General features: G+C 40.8%; 1 protein-coding gene and 2 non-coding genes across 3 annotated transcripts in view; 2 read left to right on the top strand and 1 right to left on the bottom strand.

The window, feature by feature from the left end:
- LOC110953195 (contactin-associated protein-like 4) overlaps nucleotides 1–16599 on the bottom strand; it is a 180053-nt gene extending 163454 nt beyond the window's left edge. Inside the window, exon 1 of the mRNA XM_051952983.1 lies at nucleotides 16399–16599. Coding sequence (XP_051808943.1) covers nucleotides 16399–16483 — 85 coding nt within the window. The 5' untranslated portion in view covers nucleotides 16484–16599. The remainder of the gene's footprint in view (nucleotides 1–16398) is intronic.
- Nucleotides 2159–2241, top strand: trnal-uaa (transfer RNA leucine (anticodon UAA)). The gene has a single exon. It is a non-coding gene; the product is annotated as a tRNA-Leu (tRNA).
- trnal-caa (transfer RNA leucine (anticodon CAA)) lies at nucleotides 2562–2644 on the top strand. Its single transcript has one exon. It is a non-coding gene; the product is annotated as a tRNA-Leu (tRNA).
- Nucleotides 16600–20140: the final 3541 nt, after the last annotated feature.

The raw sequence follows: 20140 nt of genomic DNA, 5'->3' as shown, positions 1-20140 counted from the left end.
CTTCCTTCTTCGACCAACAGTAGTCTATTTTCCACCGGCACCCTTTAGGTCGACAGCACCGATGGCGGTCGTTGTTAACCCGGGCCTCGACCGATCTGGTATGGAAGTCATACATTTGATTTGCATGTTTGATTTGGGAGCAAAAATAGAAAAAACAGCTTCAAAATGAAGACATTTCACTTCCAGTTTCCTAACTGGCTCACACATATATTTCTAAACTCAACATCTGACTTTGAGGATAGGACATCTTTCATTTTTCTCTCCAGGTAGAAAGCAAACCAAGTACTTATCTCAGCTTTAGGTTTAAAACTCCTCTCCTGGAGGCCATGATCCGCTGGGAAAATGCAAATCAGCACACACAGCAGAGGAGTAGTGGTATTATCTGTCATTAGGCTAGGATTAAAGTCATTTAGTGTGCTTGAGATTATCTGTCATTAGGCTATGATTATAGCACACACTCCAGTGGCTCTAAATCAGCTCTGAGGAGAGATAAAAACCTCAAGGAAGACCGATGAGGCTGAGAAAGCGAAGGAAAGAGCCACAATGACAACATACCTGAAGATGACAGCTGGGAAAGTGAGCACAACCATCAATCCTCCGTGTGTGGATGATGAGTATTTCATTCCCGTCAAAGCTGAGCCTTCCAGAGAAGATAGCGTGGTATGAATAAATGATGGCCCATCTATTGATTGAAATTTGACCCCATTTCCCTCTCAAATTTGCTCACAGCCAGTAACCAACATGACAGGAAGAGGAAGAGAGGAAAATCTGCCTACAACTCCGTGCAGCAGTTTTCATTCATGGTGTCAATTGGCACTCAGTTTGTGATCTAAGTTGGTGAGATCTTAACATCCTCCACTGATCACAAGATGGCCGAACTCCAAGAAGAAATAGTTTTCTTTCTATAACATTTACAATAATAATATCTTTATTGACAATTTTTGATCCAGAATTGATTTTTGACTACATGTTTCATTCAGCACTTTCGCCTTGCAGCAAGAAGATCCCTGGTTCGAGTCCTGGACTGAGCCCGGGATTTTTCTGCATGGAGTTTGCATGTTCTCCCATGTTCGTGGGTTTCCTCCGGGTACTCCGGCTTCCTCCCACAGTCCAAAAATATGCTGAGGTTAACTGATGACTCTAAATTGCCCGTAGGTGTGAATGTGAGAATGATTGTGTGTCTGTATATGTAGCCCTGCAACAGACTGGCGATCTGTCCAGGGTGTCCCCTGGCTTCGCCCGAGTCAGCTGGGATAGCCTCCAGCGACCCTAGTGAGGATAAAGCGGTGTATAGAGAATGGATGGAATGATGGAAGGTTTCTTAGACATATCAGGCCATTCACAATTGGTTAGTATCACAAATTGTGTATCAAAGCTCTGATTTATTTCATCTCCACAAACAAATGCACTGATCACAACAAAATGAAGAAAAGGTGAACCTTTGACGTTTCAAGTCCAATATTTCACAAAACACACTGGCTTTGGGTGTTGAAAACTGAATTGACAAGTTTCTTAAAACAAACACATTTTCCTAACCTTGCCAGCAAGTTGATTTTTCGCGATATTTGTGAGTTCACAAATCTCTCAAGAAACCATCTTGCTCCGCTCCCGCCTTCACTTTTTGTACAGCACCAAGTTGGTTTGGGCCAATCACGCAGCAGTATTCATGTGTGGGGCGGGATAATGGGCGAGATATCCGGGTGTGACGACGACACCAAGCGCCAGTAGATCAAAACAAACACGGACAACAATCGTGTAGATGCTGCTATTAAGTCAGTTTTAGCTGAATCTCCTATCGCTTCTTTGAAGGAAGAACAACGAGAGGCGCTTTGCGCATTTCTGGATGGTAAAGATGTTTGTGCTTTTTACCTACGGGTTTTGGTAAGAGTTTAATCTACCAATTGGCTCCGCTCGTTGTGAAGATCCTGCGATTGGCTAAAAACAAACCTGTCAGAGGCGGGACATACTGTTGCATTGTCCAATCCGTGCCTCTTTCCTCCGAACGGATTTACATGGAGCGGTCCCAGATTGATATTGTGGAGTACTATCAAGTACGACACAATTATTAATCTGGCTATTGCCAGGTTAACATTTTCTGAGTCTACTCGCTGACATATAACGGTAGAGATTTGTTTCCTAAAAACACTCACTAGACATCACCAGGATGACCGAGTGGTTAAGGTGTTGGACTTAAGATCCAATGGGTACAAGCCCTCGTGGGTTCGAACCCCACTCCTGGTAAGCTGTGGTGGTTATCTAAGTTCTTACTGGGCTGTCTGTGCAAAGACAAATATCTTCTTTACCTGCAGTTTGTTGTTTATATGAACTCAACAGTAATAGAGTAATCAGTAAGAAGCAGCAGGTAACAGGTGAAGTGGGTACATCCTTGTTCATAACACCAGAATGGCCATGTGGTTGAAGGATTTGCTTATTTGTATAAAGGGAACCAGAATAAAATGCTTGGGATAATTTAGAAATGGTGTCATCACATAGTTTGTCCATGTTCACCTGTTAATCTTCGCAAGGTTGGATTTTTACCTGGTGAGGTAATTGCACGTGCCACCAGGATGGCTGAGCGGTTAAGGCGTTGCACTCAAGATGCAATGGACATAAGTCCTCGTGGGTTCAAATCCCACTCCTGGTAGGTAGTTTTTGACTGCAGGGTGTGTGTTTGAAATATTGGCCCACTCAGCATAATAAATGGTGCCCGTAAGTCACCTTAGGCATCACGAACGTCCATGTGAGAGGCCTTCTGGACCTCAAAAAGCCAATCTCATAAACAGCCAGAATGGAAGATGCCCTGCTGAAGGCCAGAAGAAAATAAAGAAGATAACAGCACAGCACAGCATGCAGAGAGGAGGTTTTAGAACAAGAACACCAGCAAGTCCATTCCGATGAAGGAGATTCAGAAGAACAACCAGAACAAAAACTGGTTGTTGGTCATACTTTCAACCTGTCACCACCAAATCTACAACTGAAACCAGAGCTGATGGTTGTGTCTACCACCTGACCAGGCAGAAACACTGGAGAATTTATTCCTGAATCTTCAAAAAATAAATTCTGCTGGAAGGTTTCTTAGCTGCACAGTGGAGTCGTGGTTAGCACTTTTGCCTTGTAGCAAGAAGATCCCCAGTTCAAATCACAGCCTGGGCCTGGGATCATTCTGCATGGAGTTTGCATGTTCTCCCTGTGGATGCATGGGTTTTATCCAGGCACTCCAGCTTCCTCCCACAGTCCAAAAATATGCTGAGGTTAATTGGTAACTCTAAATTGCCCGTAGGTGTGAATGTGAGTGGGATTGTGTGTCTGTCTTTGTAGCCCTGAGACCTGTCCAGGGTGTCCCCTGACTTCCCCCGAGTCAGCTGGGATAGGCTCCAGCGACCCTAGTGAGGATAAAGCGGTGTATAGAGAATGGATGGATGGATGGATGTTTGACAAAGCTGCCTGATCATCCCTGGCCTTTGGTGGGTAGACTAAGTCACAATACTATCAACACTGGAACTCTTCGATGGATGAAATTTACAAATAAAAGCAGCTACAGCCAACAAGTGTGTGAAATGAACATGCTGCTGGCTGTATTTCTTGGTTAAAGTACAAGTTGGCTCAAATTTCACATCGTCCTTTCAGAGTTTCCCAAAATTTCTGGGTTCACAAGATTCACTTCATGCTTGTAACAGTGCATACATAAAATTCTATCATATTTATACCTTCTTGTATTGTTTTTTTTTTTTCCAGTATGAACTGAAAATGGTCACGTGTTTCTGTCACTAATAACCTTAAGCTGCTATCTTGCTGTTCTCCTCATTAAGCAGCAAAATGTGTGGTACAATTACTGTGAAGGAAGAAAGACAAACATCAGAACCCCTCAGGACGTATTTCAGCTTCTTCCGTTCACTCTGACAAACAGCTCCAGTCAGACCTTGCCCCCGGCACCGGCAGAGCACCGAAACAAACGACGTGTGGAGAGAAGTCATGGACGATTATAAAGTGATTGATGAACAGAGGGTGGGCTCTCCGAGGAATAAAAGACTGAAGGACAACCTATAGGACTGAGCGAGCGGTGAATTCTTCGTTCTCCTGTTTGTGGCAGTTTTAGTCAATATCAATGCACTATTGTGGAGTATATCAAACATTCAGTCCATTAGTCTTTGTACTCATTTGTTCATCCAATCCATCAAGTCATTTCCTTTCTGGAATACTCTCTGTCCTGTTGTGGGTATCTGTCATAATTTCTATTTGTCATCCATCCTTCATCTTTATAGTATTGATCAATTTTTAATATCTTTTGCCGTTGTGCCGTGTGATCTCACTTGCATTTTTTTAACCCTTATTTAACCAAGCATGCTGAAAAAACTGCTTTTATTCAATGATTTCGCCTTATTTTTGTTAACATTTACAGACACTGTGTGTTTAACTCGCAAATTAAAAAATGTATTTGCAAATTTTGTACATACAAGTTATGATATACTCTACATTGGTGCATCTAAAACCGTTGCACCTGTATTTTCCCAACTGCACACTTTAAATTCAGTTATAAATCAAACTTCTCTTACTTTTTATTTCCTCGTATAGTGAATACTTTTCTTCTGCCAAGGTGAGAGCCAAGGTGTAAATTATTTGTTTGTCTGTCAACAAGATTATGCAAAAACTATCAAGTTGAATTTCATGAATTTCATGCGGAGCGTGTGCAAATGATCCAAACTAATTTCCAGATAGGACATCGGCCTTGGTTGAGGACGACCGCCCCTTTAGTTTGTTGTAAATTTCATTCATGAATATAACGTTAACCAAAGTTTTATCATTAAAGTTTCATCCCATCTTATCTTTTTTATTCCCTTTCGAAACAGCCAGGCAAGTATTCTCTCTTTTAATCTTCCTCTAATCTGGTCATATAAATAAGCAATGAGGAGGCTCGTGATGTACATTACATCTTCAGCTTTCTGACCACTCTTCCACTTAAACTCGCAGTAAGACTGGGAATACTTGGTAATTTACAGCCTGAGCCGGGAGGAAGCTGAGGCAGGGAGTGTCCTTCCCTCCACAGAGGACCATTACTGTGTATAGCAGGAGGTCAGATGTGTCTCTTTCACTCCAGGCAGTTACATCTTCACAGTAATGTGCTTACATAAACTTTAACCTCGTGTTTGCTTGAAACACCCAGGGCCAATCTCATTAATTTAAACCTCCAGCCGGAAAAGAAACATGCATGAATTTATTACACATTCACATCAGCCCACTTGGCACAATCAACACAGAGCCAAAACCAGTCAGATACGGTCTCAAAGGGCAAACCAATGATTTTGCAGAAGATGCTCAGTTTGCTCGTGGTAGATTTTTTTGTACAGTTTCTCTGACAAGAGCATTTCAAAGTCACAGAAAATAATCCTAATAAGGTTATCAGACGCAAAGGCTCCAGTTCTTCTGGAGCTTGAATCATCTCAGGGACTAAAAGTCAAGGTCCTGCTGCTTTGATGGTGACCATTTGTTTTTTTATTTGGATATATTTAATATTCATACATCCCAAAGTTAGGCTGCTCAGTGGAATAGTGGTTAGCACTTTCACCTTGCAGCAAGAAGATCCCTGGTTCGAATCCCGGGGTGGGCCTGGGATCTTTCTGCATGGAGTTTGCATGTTCTCCCTGAGCATGCGTGGGTTTTCTCCGGGTACTCCGGCTTCCTCCCACAGTCCAAAAATATGCTGAGGTTAATTGATTGCTCTAAATTGTCCATAGGTGTGAATGCGAGTGTGATTGTTCGTCTGTGTATGTAGCCCTGTGACAGACTGGCGACCTGTCCTGGGTGTCCCCTGCCTTCGCCCAAGTCAGCTGGGATAGGCTCCAGCACCCCCACGACCCGAGTGAGGATAAAGCGGTGTATAGAGAATGGATGGATGGACATCCCGAAGTTGCAAATTTGCTTCCCAGTACGTCCACACTGTTGTGCTATCTTCATACAAAAGACAAACTCCTCCATAATGAGCCTTCAGCAGGGGAAAAAAAAACTAAGAAACTCAATGAAGAGCAACAGAGGATGGATTTCTCCACCAGAATGTACAGATGTGCAAAACAAACTGTGTGCCGTAGAGATCAAAAAATCAATAATACACTTACAAAACCCTTGAAACTCCAACCTGCATCTTTTTGTGAACAAAACACAAATTAATGAATGTTTTTTGGGATATATCCAATGTGTCCAAGCATGACTCTCTCTGGTTATCATAGTTGCACTTTTATATTGGTATTCTTCTTTAAACAGCGGTGTGACCACATCACAGCATCAGCTTGGGTTGGAGTTCAATAGCATTTCATCAAACCACAAACCAATCCACTAATCATGTTTGAATCTATTCGAATCTCTTATCAAAGTCCAAACGTTGAGCTTTCATCACTTCCAACATTAGACACATAAAAATATAAATGCAACATGTAAATGGTCTTTTCTTCTGACTTACAAAACAAGTTCAAAATTCAATATCTATTGGTATGGTTTCAAAAAGGGGTTAAATTTTGCCAGTTGTGCTCAATGTTTTTGGAAAGTTTTGAGTTTTTCAATTCCCAACCACGGAGTTAATCTATATCCCAGTCAAACATGGCTTCAAAGGACAATGACCAGATAGGGTAACCAGAACACAGACTCTCCTTCGACCAGTGACTACAAAAGTCCACCTTAAAATGCAACTTAATTCAAATGATACAATGCAACAAATGGCAAGAGCAAAATCTGAACGGGCTGCCGGATGCTTGAAGTCAATTAGGGCAACAGTCTGGCACCCGAGTGACTTCAACTCCACCATTTGTCATCTAAGACGTCATTTCAGACAGCTTCAGGAACATAATCCTCTTCTCCAAAATATCCACCAACTTCACCAAGTCCTAGTAGTACAACATTTCATAAGCAGCATAGACAATTTCATTGCCTCTATGTGTCACTGATATGCTGCCCTACAAGATTCAAATGGTAGCAACAATGACTTGTGACTCTACACTCCACCTGCCCATTGTAATTTCTAATAAAGTCTTACGTGTTTATTTCCTGATGTCCATTGTGTATATAGATGCTGTGTGTTAGAACAACATATACTGATTCCATTAAGATAAAAAAAAGAATGGATAGAATGTAATAAAATATCACATGCTGCATGTGTGATTTGCTCAGTCAACCTTGCCATATTAGTCTTCACAACTTGTAGCTGCAACCTGAACATGAGAAACGTGGCAAAAAAATGAAATGTTGATTACTGACGGTATTGATTTTTTTGAAATCAACACCTGAAGCATAAACCCAACTTTAATACATGATTAAGTTTCAAACATTGACGGTGTTCACACAGATTTGAGCTTGTTAAATTCAAAACATTGATCAGATTAATAAAAAGATTTTCCTGTATGGAACATGAGGTCATCAGCATACTGTGTGGTAATTAAAAACAGTTTTGTTTTGTTTTGTTTTGTTTTACCAGTCTAATAAGTATTTTGCAGAACAGGAACAGGATCCAAACTGGAACCATGCATCATAATCCACATTTATACAGTAATAACTATGTTAAAACACTAAGAAGCAAGAGAAATCTGACTATGCAAGACAGACTCATGTCTAACGGGAAGGTCATTCTCTCACCTCACCAATATATAATAGAACAAATTCCAATTTGTTTACTGGAGATTGACGGGTAACATTCAAATAATCATAGGTAATCCCTAGTAAAGTAGACATGGTATGAAAATGGCAAACTGCTTCGTATAGGAACTGCTCAAACTGACACACATTTAAGGGGGCCTGGTGGAATTTATTTATTTTAATTAGAGTTGGCTTGTACTGAGCATCTGCTTAAACCAAATCCACCTTTGAATAATACAGGGTTTCATGTTTTATTATTGGTATACAACATCCATTGGGAAATCAAGCATGGTTGATCAATACCAGAGTTTACTTCAGTTGCATGCATTCCTCAATCTCTTTGTCTTGCCGACCTGATAATAAACTTCGGATAAAAGTGCAATGCTCATATTTATCTGTATAGTGCGGTTAATAATAAAATCAACCTAGATACACCTGCACTGAATTGATGCTTGAAAAAATTATTTAATTATCCACAAAGACAACTGGTCCAGTGCTTTTTCATTTTAAGACAGGAACCACTTCCTAATAATGCAGCAAAACTAATTACACAACGCACTAATTAATGTTGAGAGACATTTAGGGCAGCACTATACTACTCAGATTATGCTTGAAGAAACAGCAAAACAAAGCCGAACGAAATAGCTCGCAAGGGACGAAAACTTTCTGAGGGCACAATTAGAGATGCAACAAACTTGTAATAAACATAGTTTTGCACTGCCAACATCTCAGAAACTGGATTATAGGCTCTCACAAACTGGCAAACTTGGTCTCATTAGCAAACCACTTTGGTCTATGGAAGTCCAAAGATGTACAGTAAACCTCCTTGAGCAGAAGCAAAATCTAATCTCCAACTTCCATCAAGCTGTGCTCTGATGTTTTGGTGCAGACACAAATCCAACAGCACAACTTTTGTACTTTTTACTAAATTAGATTGTTGTTGGTTATCTAAATCTTCACTTCTTTCTTTACAAATTTCCAGCTCAGCTTCAGGGAAACAACCTGGTCAAATTGTTGGTGATACTGGAACAGGTCTTCAAACACATAAACATCTCCATCACAGTCTACAGCCTTCCTCAGATAACAGACACCACAGTAATGAAACGAAACATGTGCAGATGATTGGTGGAAATGTCAGCTGTACCCACATGAACTTCACATCGGACATGAATCCGCTGACCACTTTGCCGCTCTCTTTCTGGAAATGACACTTCTTGGACTTCCACCACCAAGTCCAAGGCCGTAGTTCTTTCCCACCCAATGGCAAATGAAGCCACTGCACCAGACCATCATGGTGAAGAAGGAGCTGAGATGGAAAAAAGCTTTTGATTTACCAGTTGATCTATGCTCCAACCTTCACCTATGTTTCTGAGCTCTGGGTAGTGACTAAATGAATGAGATCATGGATACAAGTTGTCAAATGTGTCCTTGAGATCAGTTTGTGGAGATAAAATGAGGAGCATTCACATCTGGACGGAGCTTGGAGTGGGGTTTTTGCGACTTTGCATGAAGCCATATGAGGTGGTCTGAGCATCTGATGGAGATGTTTCTTGGACACTGATGGAGGTTTTCTAGGCTTATCTATCTGGGAGGAGACCCTGAGGCAAATCCAGAGTCTGGTGCAGGAATTACATACTTTATCTGGCCTCGGAGGGCCTTGGGATTCACCAAGGGGAACTGGAAATCATTGCTAGGGAGACTGATGTCTGGAATGCCACCGCAACCCAACACTCAATAGATGGAAGAAAATGGCAGGATGGGAGGTACAACTAAAACAGAACAATCCATTGACAGACACTCATCATGTGCTCTGCCTCAGTGTTTTAAAAAAGTGGCAGTAATTTCCTGGTTTGTTCAACCCACTTTCCGCTTCTGCTACATTTAGCTGTTTCCAGATAATTAGTTGTTTTCAATTAAAGCGAGAACTTTGTGCACACAGAAACAGGTTTAGTCTGGCTGACTTGTTTGTGCATCTGTGATGACAGCTACATGCTTTATGCAGGGTGCAGCATACCCCGAGGCTGCATTGGATTCCGGTTTTGTTTTCCACCACTGTGACTGGAAAAATTGGTCTCTCTCACTCTGCATGATGGATTTCTCACTGTAACATTTCTGAACATGAGTGCAAAATTGTTGCTATTGACAGAAACACTCACATTTTTATGCTGAAGGACTAACACAGAAGCTTGATTTGTCACAGGAGACTCTGAATTTGCTGTCTGCTTAAATTTCTCAGGTTGCTTATTTTTAAAATACAAAAAACAAGGTGAAATACATCACTACTAATTAATCTACACTAATATGTAAAGTTTTTTGGATTATATTTGTCACAGTTGTTGTCCTAGTCCTGTTTGTGGCAGTCAGAGTTTCAACTTGTTATAACACTCTGTGCTCTCTTTCCATCTTCAGTCTGATTTTCTTCCACTGTAACAAAGTTCGATTGTAGAGAGGATTCAATTTTCCACAGCCAATAACTAAAGACCAACATCCCCCAGAATCTAACATCTTTTTACATTGACTGTGATGTATAGCACTGTAAACACTGGTTTGGCTTTGAGTTTAAAAGGTGAAGCAAAGTAGTGGTACTTATCAATCAATCAATCAATCAAACTTTATTTGTATAGCACTTTTCATACAAAATTTGTAGCACAAAGTGCTTTACATAGAAATAAAAGGACAAAATAAATTAAAAATGAGAAACACAACCACCCCTCCAACCCACCAATCCACCTACAGCAAACACACTCACTTACACACACACACACACACACACACACACACACACACACACACACACACACACACACACACACAAAGATATGTGGGACAGATTTTAACAGAAAAACATAAAAAGAGGACTGAGGAAACGCCATCTTTCATTAAAAATGAGGGAACACTGGAGCTAAGACTAAAATAACAATAAAAATAAATAAATAAAATAAATAAATAAAAATGAATAAATAAATAAATAAATAAGATCAAATGGTATTGATAAATATGATTAGCTAAAAGAAAGACTAAATAAGATCAAATGGTATTGATAAATATGATTAGCTAAAAGAAAGACTAAAAAGGTAGGTCTTGAGTTTTCTTTTAAAAATATGAACAGTAGGTGCTGCCCTCAGGTCATCAGGCAGGCTGTTCCACAGACGGGGCCGTAATAATAAAAAGAGGCTTCACCGTATGTTTTAGTTCTGACTTTAGGGACTATTAAAAGACCACTACCTGAAGACCTGAGGGCTCTACTGGGTTCATAGGGTAAAAGCAAATTGGATAAATAAAAAGGAGCAAGACCATTTAAAGACTTAAAAACTAGTAAAAGAATCTTAAAAATCAATTCTAAAAGATACAGGCAGCCAATGCAGAGACTTCAAAATTGGAGTAATGTGAGCTCTCCTTCTGGTCTTCGTCAGCATGCGTGCAGCTGAATTTTGCAGGAGCTGTAGCTGTGAAATGTTCTTTTTTGGAAGACCAGAAAGAAGAGCATTGCAATAGTCAATTCTGCACGTAATAAAAGCGTGAATAAGAGTCTCTGCATTGGCCTGAGAGAGAAACTGGCGCACTCTGGAGATGTTCTTTAAATGATGAAATGTGATATCTCTGATGTGCAGGTCAAAGCTAAGGTCTGAATCAAATAAAACTCCAAGATTTTTGACCTGCTGACATGGATTAAAAGACAGTGCTTGGAGTTTGCTCTCCAGTTTCTCTCTCTGTGGACCTGTACCAATGACTAAAACCTGGGTTTTGTCCTGGTTGAGCTGAAGAAAGTTGTCTGCCATCCAAGACCTGACATCTAAAATACAATTAAAAAGGGCATCGATGGGCCCTGAGTCATCAGGAGACACAGCGATGTAAAGTTGCGTGTCATCAGCATAGCTATGAAAGTTGATTCCGTGTCTCCTGATGACATCACCTAAAGGCAACATATAAATATTAAAAGTGTGGGACCTAAAATTGAACCCTGAGGGACGCCACAGTTAACATTATAGAGTCCTGACTGGCATTCCCCCATGTTCACATAAAACTTTCTGTCGGTGAGATATGATTTAAACCAATTAAAAACAGTGCCAGAGATTCCAATAAAGCCATTGAGTCTATTTAAAAGAGTTTGGTGATCTACTGTGTCAAAAGCTGTGCTCAGGTCGAGCAGCACAAGCACAGAGGGCAGTTTTTGATCCATGTTGGTCCTGAGATCATTCACTATTTTTACGAAGGCCGTCTCTGTGCTGTGACTGGCCCTAAAGCCAGACTGATAGATTTCACAAATGTTTAAAATGCTCATAAAATCATTTAATTGGTTAAAAACAAGTTTTTCTAGAATTTTACTTAAAAATGGCAGATTATAATCAATTTAGAACAGCCTCAATCAAACACTGTTGTTTCTTCTTCTTCAAAGGCAGTTTTCACACACATTGACAACAGTTTTACAACAACATTGTTTTTGCTCATGGTTCTGACTGGCTAATCATTAGTTGTCCTGCAGCGACCACTGGACCGATTTCTTTGCCAAGCAAGTTTGTTTCTCCATCTGTCTTCATCCTTCACAATTGTCCATCTGTCCACCAGATGTCCTCAGACTGTCCAGCCAGTCAACACTCACTTGACTCCAGCGCCTATTTACTCACCTGTTTCCAAGTGGCTCATGAGTTCCCTCGGTAGATGCCAACTGTCTTTCTCCTGTCTTTGCGGTTTGGACATTGTTGTCATGTGTCTTTGTGTTCCATTCACTTAGACCAAATCATATAACTACATTCCTGTCTAAATGTGAGCTTTTCTAATATTTAGATTAATTATTAATTCTATCCTGCTGCCTCATTCACAAGCTCTAAAAATTAATTTAGGATCAAATGACTTTTGTAATGTGAAAAAAGTGGTCGGTATTCCTAGTCTTTTATGGCCTCTAAGAAGGAACGAGGCGATATTAGGATCGGTTCGTATCATAACATCCAATGGGGAAGACGTCGGATGAATTGATGGGTCGAATACCGTTCTTTCGACATCGTCTGACAGTGGGGGGAATCCAAATATTCGGATCTCAAAATAATATTCGGATACCACTGTCACGACCGAATATTCGGATATTCAGGTCCAGCCCTAATAAAAATCTATGAGAAAATTACCCCAATTTTTGCTACCTAAGTGAACATTTTCCCAATGAGTTTATTGTCTCCATCACTAGTCCTGTGTCTCCTTCAAAACTGCATTATTTCCATTTTGTATTTTATGGCTAAATTCAGAGAAAAGGGGATGATTAAGCAGGGAACATCTGAAAGCGAAGCTACTTTCTGATTGACAGGTATTATATCTTCAAGTTCTCAGTCAGATCAAGACATCACTTGTCATGTCTAATTTCAAAAGTGCAAAAGTCCACCATATTCCAAATTCAAGGCTTTAAAACAGTAATCCGTAACCCAATGGGTGATGTCAAAGCAGCTATATTAACTTTTTGTATGAAGTTTAAGGTCTAGATTGTATGCCACCTGCCTAGTTTCATTGACAGACGAAGTTTGTGTCCAACTACTGAACACAGTATAGCAACCATTTGCTTAGGAGTTATTTAATTTTTCAAAAGCTCATCTTGGAAAAATATGTAGAGAGTTATGAGGAGATAAAGTATAGTAGTTATAATAGACAGGAGGCCAGAAACATTACTCTGGTAATAACTACATATATCATGAGAGCCAATACTTCTGTACCAAATTAATGAAAAAAAATCAGAAAACAGAACAGCACCTGTTTTTCTGTTGTACCAAGTATCATAAAAACCATAGATAGAGGAATTAATAGGCAAAAACAACAACAGGTGGAACAATAAGGTGCAGCAACAGGTCCAATAGGACTGACATTTGTGCATGGAGATATTGTGTTTTTGAGTTGACAAAGAAAAGCAACCTCAAAGACAGTCACAGAATTCAAATTCAGAGCATTTCTCAGCTTTTATCTTAACATTTGTGGAATGTTGGCATTATTGTATGTGAATTGCAACAGCTGCACGTGTTGTCCGGCTCCACACATTACGTTCACAAAGGCTGACCTAGAGACCATTCAGTCTGCTAGAATATACAACTGTGTGTGCATGTGTGCAGTAGGAATGACAGTTTATGTCTTCATGAATTCACAGTCATTCGAGTCATGGTAATCATAGAAGGTTAACTGAACAAGCAACTGGTTAGGTTTTTGGTTTGTCAGTTCACACCTGAAGAAACCACTTGGATGAGAGATAAAACATTTTAAAAACCAAAAAGTGAAGTCCTGTTCCTTATTACTGAAGCTCCTATGGAATGTCAGGGATACTGGCACCAACTACCAAAGGTCAGGTACTGGTATGGGTAAAGCAATATGTTATTTACAGCTTATTTTGTGGCTCCGAGTGGCCACGAAGTCTAATCAACATCAGCACTCGGTCTACCCTCAGTTGACAATAGCTGCTGCCTGTGATGGGAATTAAACCTTTCAGTTACAGGTTGGACTCTGTAAACTCTGCACCAAGCTGCCTCCTTTCTCTACATTCATAAAATAAGCCGCTTCAAAACACACAGAGACTCCATCATGCTGTTAATATCAAAAGGCGATTAAACGCACAGTGACTTTATGGCCCTGCGGATAGCTGTTTCACACACACCGACTTTCTCGAATCTCATCACATAAACCCCAGCGCTTCACTCCTCCGGCTAACAACTCATCGGAGCACCATCTGTGGCTGTTAAAATATGTATTTCTACTTTGTTGTCATTTAGTACCGCCACCATAATGAACGGTGAACTGTCTCCGGGGGGGGATGGAGATGTGAGACTTGGTGAGAAATCTGCAGCTGGGATCCCTCCACCTCTGCAGTCTTAACTTATTATGCCGCTGTGGTTTATGGTCCGTGCATGATGAGTGAGCTGCTGGGTCAGGCTGTGCGACACCAACACAGAGAAAAAGCAGAGCCGAAACCTTTCAAGCCGGACAAGGAAAACTGATATACCGACAGCTGAGGCGCTCATTCAGGGGCTTTTACAAGTTGATAGAAGAGAAAATGGGAGAGATTAAGTACCAGGGTCGGTTCAAGCATGAGCAGAAACAGAGATGAGGCAACGAGCATCAGAAAATAACCCCGAAGAAGCAGGGAGAGGAGAAAAGAGCAGCAGTATGGGGGGAGAAAAATGAGGCTTTGTGGTCATGAAACATTGAGAAAACATGCAGGAGGGGAGGGAGCTATAGAGGAGGAGTAGAGGACCGCTTTGATTCAGATGCAGCAGGAGATCCAGGTAGGAGAGGAGCACAAATTGATGGCAAACACTGATGGAATAAAGAAAGAGAAGATGAGAAAGACTAAATCTGTTGCTGAAAGAGGGGAGCTTACAGCAATCAGCAGGAGAAGATGGAATCATCAGAAACAACAGGATGAGGGTGAAGCAGCTGAAATAAAAGAAGAAGAGGAGGAAACGATTCAGAATGGGGAAGATACAAAGAAGAAAGATGCAAATTCAGAATATTTGGTGAAGCCGTTTCTTTCAGGAACAGTGAAATGACCCGCATACTCGCTCTGACATCACCTTTTTTCCTCCCTTCATCTGTCCAGCTGCAGAAGAAGAAGCAATCCCTCACTTACAGTTTCTCAGTCGAATGCTTGTACATTAAACTGCTGCAGGACCACCAAGGATCGCTGTGCATGTTGCTTGAAATGGTATTTTTTTTATGATAATGTGGGAGGCACAGCCTGTCACAGAGAAGGCCGGAGGGACAGAGCCAGAAAAGCAGAAATGGGATGAGGACAGAGATAATGTTGAATAAGGGTGTTCAGTTAAAGAAAAGGCAAGAGAGGAAATGAAAACCTGGGAGAGAATAAATTTAAAAAGAAATAAGGAGCAGAGACAGGATCAGAATGAAGAGGAGAAAAAATCGTGGAGACACTGAGAACTTTTACAGGCATCTGCTTCAGTTTCCTACAGTAATGTCTCATTACGCACAGAGAATCATGTCAGTTTTTCTCCATTTCTATCCTTTTTTACTCTGTCCGAGTTCTGCACCTCTAATGCAGAGGAAATAGACATCAATGCACACTCACAGTTGGGCTTACAGTAGAGTAAAAAAAGAGTTTACAGAGTCAAACCATCTCTCCAACCCGCATTCAGCTTTGTTTTCTCTCCCACACCTGGCTGCTCTCTGGAGTGTTGGAGCACAAACGTGGCTCAGTCCTTGGATGCTCATCACGCTGCGCTGAGCACCAAATTAACCAGGAAACACAGACATAATGTTGGTTTTATGCACAGAATGGAACGGAAATGTGACAGATGATAATAAAATGTGAGCAGGCTTTTGGTATTAGAAAGCATCATCTCCAGAACAACCTGAATCCTCGATTACGAGATCACATTTAGACCCTGCAACCAGTCAGATAACTTCATTTAAATTTGAAAACGGTGGGAAAGCAAACCAAAGTTTCTAATTAAGCGTGATTTCCCTTAATATATCATCTGACGCTGATACAGTTATATTTAATAGGAGAAAATTCAATCACTCTTTTCATATCAACCCATTTCAGCATCAATGCGCAACAGAAGCGCGCAAAATGCCAGAGCTCTCTGGGGGGGAAAGCAGCCCAGCATTTTCTAAATTACCACAGCAAGTTCATAAAACCAACAGCTCAATATTTCGGCACCCAGAAAACAAAACCCTCGTATTTTCCAGGCGGTGTGACAGAGTGATTTAAAGCCTCCTCTCCGGGGCTGCGCTGCCCGGACTCGCTGCGTCTCCTCCGGGAAAAGTAAAAAAAAAAAAAGCGCACAGCGGGCTCACCTTCACCGGTTGTCCCGTACGAGCAGGAGAGGAGCAGGGCGACCCGAGCGATAATCCCAGCGACTCTTTTAGTCCACAGATCCATGGTGAAGCGGCGGGAGGATGCAGAGAAGAAGCCCGGCGGCGGCTGGAGGAGAGAGAGACGGCGGACCTCTCCTCTCCAGCTCCAAGAGAGATCTCCTGAAACCCGAATGAAGGAGCAGAAGAGGGAGGGAGACATAAGGGGAGGGAGCTAGAGAGAGGTGGTAGAGAGAGAGAGGTGGATGAAGTGTTGTGCGGTCTGTGTACAGTTTTGTCAGACGTGCAAGCAGGTTTTTGCAGGTCTTTATCCAAGCCTAAATTAAATGCAATCATGTTTTATCGGCATATCCATACTGACTACAAGCATTTAAAAACAACTGACATCTTAAAGGTGTTGGAGGAACTTTTTCCTCACAAGGGGGTAAATTGAACTTAGTATCACGACATGGGGAATTAAAACAGACCAAGTTTGACAAGTTTAGAGAAAAGTTTACAAGGGGGGGACACAATATAACAAATAAACAATATATCAGCACTGAAAGAAAAAAATAATCTGAATTTGTATTTTAGTTGGAATTTGATCAGCTGCTTCCTGTTTATGACATTTTAGTGTTTCTACATTTTAACAAACTACCAAACGTCAGGAAAGCTATGAACATCTTCAAATCGTATGCAGATGTTTCACGGAAAAGTGTGTGATTAATAACAGAGAGATGCTTTCACCTGGATAAACTTCTAGCAGATCTATTCCCTCCATCATCCACGCTTGGTTTTACAAGTTGAGGTGAAACATCACAAATTTTATCTGTGAACTCCCTGCAAGTTTCTCAGGAAGGTCTGCAGATGTGGAGACTCACAGAAAGACAAATAACTGCATTAAAAAGTCCACATCAGAGCCGTCGTGCATTTGATGATTTGACCTGAGGTGCCTCAAAGTGTAGCATTTGGTATTGGGCCAGTGGAGTCTGTTACTAGAGTTATTTCCAATGCCTGCTATTTTTCTGGCACAACTTTTTTTGTGTGCTTCAGAACCATTTCTCTGTGGCTGTTGTTCCCATACAGACACCTCATTATACAATATTAACCCCTAATTCAGTCACATATAACCAAGCAGTTCTGATAAATAAAGAAAAATGCTCACATTAATTGTAGCAACTGAAAGATTTCCTAATATTGTAATAGAAAAGAGCATACAGTATAAGAGAAGTCCTGTGTTTATTCATATGTAAATAAATACACTCAAAAATATAAACGCAACACTTTTGTTTTTGCTCCCATTTTTTATGAGATGAACTCAAAGATCTAAAACTTTTTCCACATACACAATATCACCATTTCTCTCAAATATTGTTCACAAATCTGTCTAAATCTGTGACAGTGAGCACTTCTCCTTTGCTGAGATAATTCATCCCACCTCACAGGTGTGCCATATCAAGATGCTGATTAGACACCATGATTAGTGCACAGGTGTGCCTTAGACTGCCCACAATAAAAGGCCACTCTGAAAGGTGCAGTTTTGTTTTACTGGGGGTCTGGGGACTCATAAAACCATCAGTATCTGGTGTGACCATCATTTGCCTCATGCAGTGCAACACATCCCCTTCGCATAGAGTTGATCAGGTTGTCGATTGTGGCCTGTGGAATGCTGGTCCACTCCTCTTCAATGGCTGTGCAAAGTTGCTGGATATTGGCGGGAACCGGTACACGCTATCATATACGCCAATCCAGAGCATCCCACGAGCAACAGCTCTGGTTGACATTCCTGCTGTAAGCATGCCAGTTGCACGTTCCCTCAAATCTTGCCACATCTGTGACATTGTGCTGTGTGATAAAACTGCACCTTTCAGAGTCTCCTTTTATTGGGGGCTGTCTAAGGCACACCTGTGCACTAATCATGGTGTCTAATCAGCATCTTGATATGACACACCTGTGAGGGGGGATGGATTATCTCAGCAAAGGAGAAGTGCTTACTGTCACAGATTTAGACAGATTTGTGAACAATATTTGAGAGAAATGGTGATATTGTGTATGTGGAAAAAGTTTCAGATCTTTGAGTTCATCTCATAAAAAAATGGAGCAAAAACAAAAATGTTGCCTTTATATTTTTGTTGAGTATATTTAGTTTGTGCATGTTTTTATTACAGTGATTTAGATTTAGCTGAGGATTTAGTTGAAGCTTTCCTTCAGAAGATTGTCGAGGGTAAAACCTATTTTTTGGGCCATTTTTAAACAAGTGGTACAAACTGCTGAATAATGCAAGACTGACCCAGAACCTGCAGCCAAAAGAAGGAAACAAAAGGCTGGATGGACACAGTGTGATGTCTAAAAGGGTGTCCTGAGCAGAACGGCGACGCCTTTGGCCTAAATGTCTGATTTATCTTCCATAAACCAAATTGTAGCTATCTCATGAGTTTTGTCAACAGTTAGAAAAGCAAGATTTGAGAAACATTTCCAGATTTTTTTTTGGTCATAGCAATTACAGAAAATTCTCTTAAATTGAAGACTGCACCTAGCATTCCCAACAGCTAACAACTATGGAATAAATCATTGCATATTGGAGTAGAGTTGTGCAGCAGTTTTGATGGACAGGTAACAGTAAAATGAATCCTATACAGCACAAACAAGGTCTATAGGAGGTGGACTCAGTGCAGAGCAGATCTGAGTGGCAGCAGCACCATTACTGAAGTAGAATATAACACATGAAGTGCAGGACTGTATTGCCTCAGGGTGAGTGTGACATGTACAGCATGTACCGTAAAGTCGTGGACAATAAGCAGGCATAGCAGCGAGTGGGAGGCAGATCATACAGATTTTACAGGAAATAACAAACCCAGAATAGATATGAGAAGACTTGTGTTTCCAATCCAGGTCATGGAGAATCCAAGCTGTCTTATCGTACACGATGGAACATCAGCGACAGGAAATCAGAGTAAAATAGACCAGATGGATAAAAAGCAACAGCCATCTCAGCAGCTACATGTCATTTAAGATGACAGATGTTGGATTTTTGTGCAGGACAATAGAAAAAACTTGAGCAATTTCAGCTGTAGCAGCAATGAGGTGGTGTTTTTATGCAGATTTAATTCTCCTCTCCGGCTTCCCTTTCATTAACTTTTGACCTACAAGAATCATCAGTTTCTTTACAGATAAGGAACATTAATCAGGGAAAAAAATTAAATCAGGGGCCGGACTTCTAAGTAGACGATAAAGTCGCTTGACTTGGTTGTAAAATGAAATGGGGCAATGCAAATCATGTTGGCTAATGGCAACATAAATTAGACATCACTATTCATGCTGGCACCATAGCATGACCCCTCTCAGTTATGATTGGCTGGTCGGTGAAATTAAATGAGTAAAACCGCTCTAGTCAGCTTGAATTCATTCGGTTACAGTGGATTTCAAGAGTGACGGAAATTTTGAAACAACTGAAGCTTCTTTCTCAAAGAAACTGAAAGGAAAGTTCAAATCTTTAACTCAAATATCAAGGCAATGCTGGTCTATGGCTCAGAAAGTTGGATGCTAACATTTTGCATAGTATAGAAAACTCAGGTATTCGTTAACAAGTGCAAACAAATCTTTCACATCAAATGGTTTGACCACATCACAAAAACCAAAGTCTGGGACAGAACAAATCAAAAACCTGTGGCAGAAGAAATTAGACAAAGAAAGTGGAGATACATAGACCAGATTTTAAGAACACACCAAGAAAATATGGCAAGAA

This window comes from Acanthochromis polyacanthus, chromosome 9 (genome assembly GCF_021347895.1).
Source record: "Acanthochromis polyacanthus isolate Apoly-LR-REF ecotype Palm Island chromosome 9, KAUST_Apoly_ChrSc, whole genome shotgun sequence".
Lineage (NCBI taxonomy): Eukaryota > Metazoa > Chordata > Actinopteri > Pomacentridae > Acanthochromis > Acanthochromis polyacanthus.
The sequence above is the reverse complement of the archived record's forward strand: the minus strand, read 5'-3'. Positions and strand labels throughout refer to the sequence as shown.